We start from the raw sequence: 7,056 nt of genomic DNA, 5'->3' as shown, positions 1-7,056 counted from the left end.
CGCATCTCACCCCCTGTGTTGCAAACGCTGGAAAAAAAGTTTCAACCGTGTGTAGAAAAAGCTTCAACCGTTAAGAAAAACAGCTTCAACCAAAAACTTCAACGAGGAAAAGTTGCAAACATTGACAGAAAAAGCTTCAACCGTATATGAAAAAAGTTTCAAACGCCGCTCCGACCGCAGCATCTCGCGTGGTCACTCCTCAAAAAGTTTCAACCGTGTATAGAAAAGCTTCAACCGTTAAGAAAAAAAGCTTCAACCAAATACTTCAACGAGGAAAAAGTATGATTTGCCTTGCAGCTTTTTATATGTATGATTGCAGCTTTTTTAATCAACGGTTGAAGCTTTTTTAAATGGCCGTTGCAGCAATTTTTGGTGACATTTGTAACACTTGTATACGTGCGCCTCGGCCATGGCGGGCAGACGACGAGGACGACGGGCGAAGGCTGGATCCGGCGATGCGGACGGTCGACGGTGACGGGAACTGGCGATTCGGGCGGGCCGACGGGGGCAGGGACCAGCGCAGCGGCGGCGGCGGCGCAGGGGCACGCGCGGATGATGGGTCCCTTCGACCATGTCGTCGCAGCGCGCGCGAGCCGTTCGGGATGGGAAGTAGATCGCGAGATCGACGACGCGCGTTCGGCTAGCGCACGGGCGGAAAACGTTTACCTTTCTATTATCTTTTGGAGTTGTCTTGTGACTTGTAAGGATTTTTTTTCTTGGGGCTGACTAGGCAGCGGCGCCGCACCATGGTGTTCCGATGCAGCGGCTGTTATAGGCCTGCACATGCACGGTAAAAAAAATACAGATTGCATGTATGTATGTGCTTTGAGTAATATTTTCCACTAGTACTAGCTAAGTACTGATATGCTGCCACAGATTCTTTCTCTCATCACCATGCATGCTTGGAATGACATCATCAAGTTTTTTTTAATGTTTGAAATTCAAAAAGTTTTATCTTCAAAACCGTTAATTCGATTGATGATCTGTTTTCATCATTGACTTTGTCGTAGCGAGATCTTCGAAACTAGATCCCATGTTGATATGTTTCGACATTTTTTTTCGGTTCGTACTTGCCATATTTTTTCAATTCACTTGCCATATTATCAACCACGTACTTGTCTGACAAAAAAAGCTTAATTGCCATTTTATTTTATGTTGTTCCTGTACTAAGTTTGTTGGTGCTTATAATTCTAGTTGCCATAATGTTTTGATGTGCTTGTCATTTTTAATTCTGCCTAGTTGTCATGTTGTCTCATAAAACTTGTGAGTGGTTATATAATCTAGTTGCCCCAAATATTTTGTCGTGCTTGTCATTTTTATTCTACCTAGTTGTCATGTTGTCTCATAAAACTTGTCAGTGGTTATATAATCCAGTTGCCCCAAATATTTTGTCGTGCTTGTCATTTTTATTCTACCTGGTTGTCATATTGTCTCACAATGCTTGTCAGTTATTATAAAAATTAATTGTCGTGGTGTTTTGTTGTACATACGAGTCTTAATTCTATCTAGTTATCATGTTGTCTCATGAAAAGCTTGTCGATTGTTCTAAAATGTAGTTGTTATGATATTTTGTTGTATTTGTCAATTTAATTCTACTAAGTTGTTTCATATAAGCTTGTCACTTGTTGTAAAATTTAATTGTCACATTATTTTGTAGCCCTTGCCATTTAAATTCTACCCAGCAACCGGTTATTTTGTGTACTGTAGGAGATTGAAAATAAAAAAAACAAAAAACAAATGAGTACTACTAGTAGAGTAGCACGGCAACAGCTGCCTCTCTACGTCACTGCTCTCTCCTGACACCACCAATTCTATCCAGCAGTTTTGGTTTTAAAGATACATAGTACTACAACACTTTGCATAGCAAATGCTAGATGAAAAAAAAAAAGCATTGTACCAGCTGTAGACTGCCAGCTACAGTCCCTATGTGAGAAAAGCACCTCACTGCGTACTGTAGAAAAATGCAACAACAACTTGCGTCCATGCATGCGTGCATTGTCTATGAAAGGAATCTCGTCCGAGCCGCCGCACGGGAGGGCGGCTGTGCATCCTACGCTACTTAGATTTTCCCTTTTTTCTTTTTTTTTTGTTAGTTGAAGATTTTTAAAACGTGGACATTGGCCTTCGCAAGAAAAAGTATCTGCCCGAACGTAGTCCACCAGTAGACCAGGTAGAAGACGCGAGCGTGCTCGGTTTGGACACCTGGTCGGTCGAGTCGAGCGCTTCCGCTCACAAACCCGCGACGCGACCAAGCACACGTACGAAGGCGGAACGAGCGCGCTGACCTAACCCGGACCCACTACTAGTCGCCTTCGTCTCGCCGCCGGCCCCACCTCTCACGGGCGCCGCCTCCATCGTCGCCGCCGTTCGCTTCGATTTTGAGGTATGAGCTCCTGCTTTCATCCAGAGATTAGTTAACTCATCTCCGATGGCAGCGATTAGTCAGATCCGCCCTCGCTTGCGGTAGTGGGGATTAGTTGCTCGCTTCTGAAACCCGTCCAAGCTAGAGCCGGTAAACGATAGTGATAGCACGCTCTGCTAAACCATCCTTTTGTTTGGTGGTTCTGAAATTATGTAGTATGATTATGGTCTTTCTATTTGTAAGTTGATGGCTTGACAATTATCGTGTTCATTAGACTTTTGTGAAGATAGGGATTCGTTTTATCTAGGGATTGATTTAAGTTTATTATTTAATTTTCTATACCAGCTCATGTATTCATCCATCTTCGTTTTTACAAACATGAGAATCTTATCATGACATTTTCTTCACTAAATATTTCTTTTGCGGTCCTAGTACTCTTCGGAATTTAAGATCTGTATGGATATTGTTTCCCCCTACATTATGATTTGATTGTTCTTCAAACTAGCATAGACCATTTTTCAGTGTTTTAACACAAATGAACAGAAACAGTCACACAACAAAAATTTATGCACATCAACGAGTTCGCCACATTGTTAGAAACCCGCAGTTCATTTGTGTTCTCGGATAAGCGACAGGAACCAAAGTTCAAGCACTGAGCTATTATTACATGCCAACTGAAACAAACTTGACAACCAAAACCCACTGGATATTTGAGCCACTGGTGATCCGATTTACGTTTTCTTAACTCATTTGATTGTTTGTTATTTCCTAGTATCTGCATTTCTCAAACATAAGTACCTTGCCGATATTAATTGCATCTTCTCAATTTTTTCAGGTGTTTTATAAAGATTTAGGATGCCTCGGGTTGGAGACCCAGATGCGTCTTCGTTCTTGAGAGTCACATATGAGTTGGGATACCTTGCTTCCATCATCGCCGGATGTTGGGTTGACGGGAACCTTTTTATACATGGCATTCGTTATGTGTCAACCTTCACAGACTTGAGTGGAAAAGTCCTAGCCACAGGGCGGCCTTTGATGATAGCCAACTCTGTCATGTTGCTTCTTGACAGAATCAACTCACCATATGCACGGACTTTTAGCTTTTACTAAACCTTTTTTTTTTTGACATGGCACTTCACAAAAATAGAAAACCGGTCATTTGTGCCTTGTATGCAGTATGTATATCTATATTTTATCTTTTTGAGGATGTATGTATATCTATATTATTTGCCCCGCCTTGTATAATTTTCCCTTTTCTACTCATATGCCTTTTCTTTTCCTGTTTTTCCTTCTGTCTGGTTGGAGACAATGGAAAAAAAGGGTAATGAAAAGGGCAAATAATCTCTAAAAAGAGATAAATAATAGTTGTAAATGTATTTACTTTCCCTGCATCAGGCGTGGCAAGCTTCAGTTGGCCTGGCATGTCAGTAATCGTCTCAAAACGGTCATAAGTGTTTATTGGGAAAATTAGTAAGAAAACAGGTAGATTTTTGTAGCGTCCAAGGGATGTGGTAGCAAGCCTGAAATTGAACTTGAATGTGGTAGTTTTTTGCAATCCACTCCAAATTTTCATGGGGAAGAACACACATGTCACACATGCTAAAAAGTAGCACAAGACATGAAAATATTTGACACGAACATAAAAGCCATGAAACTGAATTTGCGCAAAGAAATCCGGTTGTTTTTAGTTTCATTATTGACTCGATTTCGATAGTGTTGTTTTCTTCTCTTATCCTGGACAATTATTCATCGGCGATCTTTCTCGCAACACGCAAAGACTTGTCGGAATAATCTAGCAAGAGAACCATTACAGTGTACCAGCAGATCGACCAGCCGTTATTGCACAATCATACAGGCAACTATAAGGTCTAGCACTGGGCTGGGCACAACACATCTCTGGAGCAAGGGTTGATCATGACCCTACAACAGAAGGGAAGGAATACAGTACACCTAATAATCCAGCCATCAGGCGATGCATCCTCTGCTCCGAAGGCTCTCCACGGCGTCCCTGATGATTTTCTCCAACGGAGTGAACTGCAGGCCCAGCGCCATCAGCTTCTTCGGCACACCCTCCGCTCTCACCAGCCCAGGCTGCGTGTCCTTGGGGAACCTGCCAACAAAACCGACCAAAGGCGAAGGGGTTAGCGCCGCCAACAATTTCATGCTGTTGTTTGCTATGAAACTATTGTGCTCCAAACATATCTCATGTATGTGTTCACTGTGTGTTGCTTACTTGGGGACCTTGTAATTGGGGTAGAGCTCGGCAACTTTCGACGCGAAATCGCTCCAGTGACAAATGGGTTCCACGCAGAGGTGCCTCCCGGACGCTGATGGGTTCTCGAACAGCGTGATATGGGCTAACGCGACGTCTTCCACGTGGACTGGCCCGATGAAGAAATCCTTGTACTCCTCGGTGCAGCCTGTGTATGCAGAGAGGTGTGCTGATGAGGATGTGTTTCCTTATCATAGTAACGAATGACACACTGAACCGGGCAAGAAAGAACTTCTGAATACCAAATGCAGGTAATTTTCATTACAACGGTGCCGAATGCCAATGAATGATGATCTTCTAACCTATGGTTTTCTCTATGCCATCTGAACCGAAAGAGGCATTTTGTTTATGTAAAGTGTGGAGCAGAAAACGGTTCATTCATGATGAAACGTGCAGTTTTACTCTCCAATACTTACCACCCCATAATGTTCAGTACAGCGTAATTAGCTTCAATCTAACCAGTCCCTCGAAAGTACTAGTAGTACTAATTTGCTCATATTTTGCTATTTTTTAAGGTTCTTGATTTATATATAAATGTTAAAGGTTTCATCAGAAGTAAAATGTGTTCGGCTTGTACAAGTGCTTGAATTGCCCCTGCTTCAGTGCACTACTTATGATATTGCTAACCTATGAGCAAACATTCTAGACGGAGCAAGAAATGGTTAAAGAGTGTTATATAATAAATTTCTTTATCTGGCAAATTATGAAACAGGTCTTAAACTATGGTCAGAGCATTGTTGAGATATCATGATCAGACGCTGCAATACGTATACCTTCAAGCAAGCGAAGAAACATGGCCATGCTAGCATTGATCCTTGGCGGAATCATCGGGCCCAAAACAGTCCCTGGATTGACCACAACCACATCCAGTCCATTCTCCTCTGCAAACTTCCATGCTGCTTTCTCAGCCAGTGTCTTTGAAGCAGGGTACCAGACCTATCCAAGAAAAGATAGAACCTGAGATAACTATGGAATCCAGAAGAAAAATGGTTGCATCTGAACAATTCAGCAACAGTTTTAGATGATGCCCTTTAAGTGCAATTTTCTGTCCATTGATCCAATAGAATCAAATCAGATTGGGGGAAAAGTTCGATCATTCTGTCATCTGCACAATAAGCAAAGTAGCTGCTGCATCTGGAGAGCCATATGTGATTTCATACTTTTCTAGAAAAAAACGTGATCTCATACTTTCTTCTCATCAAACAAACTATGCACTTCTGCAGTAACCAACTGCGCTGCACTGCAGGTTGCAGATAGCATTTCCATGTCTTGCTAGTAACTGCACTTTTATAAGGTGGCCGTATCATCTCTCACCCCGTTCTTGTCGCAGTAGTCGATGTCGGTCCAGCAGCGCTCGTCGAGGACCTCGCCGGCGGGCCAGCCGGGGCTGGGCACGACGGCGGAGACGGACGAGGTCACCACCACCCGGCGCACTCCCCCGGCGTCCTTGGCGGCGCGCAGCACGTTGAGCGTCCCCTCCACGGCCGGCACCACCAGCTCCTTCTGCGCCCACAAAACCAAAATGAGACACCCCCGCGCTGAGAGGACTGAACGGCAGGACGGTCACGGGGAGCACACGGGGCGGCCGTACCTGGGGGTCGAGGACGCGGTCGACGGTGCAGGGCGAGGCGAGGTGGAAGACGCCGGAGCAGCCGCGCGCGGCGGCGAGCATGGCGGCGCCGTCGAGGAGGTCGCACGGGAAGAAGCGGACGCGGGCCTCGTCGCCCCCGGCGAGCGCCAGGAGGTGCTCCGTCTCGGCCTTGTCATCTGCGGCACGCCAGCGAGAAAATCAAACGGTGACCGGCCGCATTGCGCGGAGCTGCAGAGGTGGGATGGAGATAGAATAGGGATGGAGGGTGGCAGTGGCACTGACCGGGGTTGAGGACGGCGGCGTGGACGGAGTAGCCGCGGGCGAGGAGGAGGCGCACGGTCACGGAGCCGATGAAGCCGCTGGCGCCGGTGACCAGCACCGTCTCCCCTTTGGCCTCCCCACCTCCTGTCGCCATCTCCTCTGTGCCGGTGGTGAGTGTGTGTGGCGTGGTGGACTGGGGACTAGGTGACTGACCACCCCACGTGATGAGGAAGGGCGATGAAGTGTATGAGTGCACGGCTATCGAGTGGTGTGGGAGGTGGCTACCAGAACCTAAGATTTTCTTTTTAGTAGGATAGAACCTAGTAAGATTTTATTGATTCGCTTGGTGCCAGTTCCAAACTGACAAGATGGCTACTGTTTTGGATCTTTGCAAAAATCAAATTGGTGCTCCCCAAGTGGGGCAAGGCTGTCTGCTTGATTCAAACCATTTTCAGTCTCCTTGCTTCAAACGATTTTCATACCCCTTTCAGGTCTCTTATGGTTCATAGGATATAGGAACATCGTGGCAATAGAAAAAGGACCCTGCTACGAATTAGTCGGATGATTTTT

The 7,056-nt window shown here is 45.2% G+C and overlaps 1 protein-coding gene across 1 annotated transcript; it reads right to left on the bottom strand.

Annotated features, from left to right (window-relative positions):
• Nucleotides 1-4,141: 4,141 nt before the first annotated feature.
• LOC123453007 (phenylacetaldehyde reductase) lies at nucleotides 4,142-6,741 on the bottom strand. The gene is made up of 6 exons (XM_045129764.1): nucleotides 6,508-6,741; nucleotides 6,226-6,401; nucleotides 5,949-6,137; nucleotides 5,408-5,570; nucleotides 4,596-4,782; nucleotides 4,142-4,472 (listed from the first exon to the last, which is right to left on the bottom strand). Exons 1-6 carry the CDS (start codon nucleotides 6,638-6,640, stop codon nucleotides 4,328-4,330), a joined length of 993 nt encoding a protein of 330 aa, XP_044985699.1. The 5' UTR covers nucleotides 6,641-6,741; the 3' UTR covers nucleotides 4,142-4,327.
• Between the last annotated feature and the right edge of the window lie 315 nt (nucleotides 6,742-7,056).

Source organism: Hordeum vulgare, chromosome 5H (genome assembly GCF_904849725.1).
Source record: "Hordeum vulgare subsp. vulgare chromosome 5H, MorexV3_pseudomolecules_assembly, whole genome shotgun sequence".
NCBI lineage: Eukaryota > Viridiplantae > Streptophyta > Magnoliopsida > Poales > Poaceae > Hordeum > Hordeum vulgare.
Note: the sequence above shows the minus strand (reverse complement) of the source record. Positions and strands in the feature narration are given on the sequence as shown.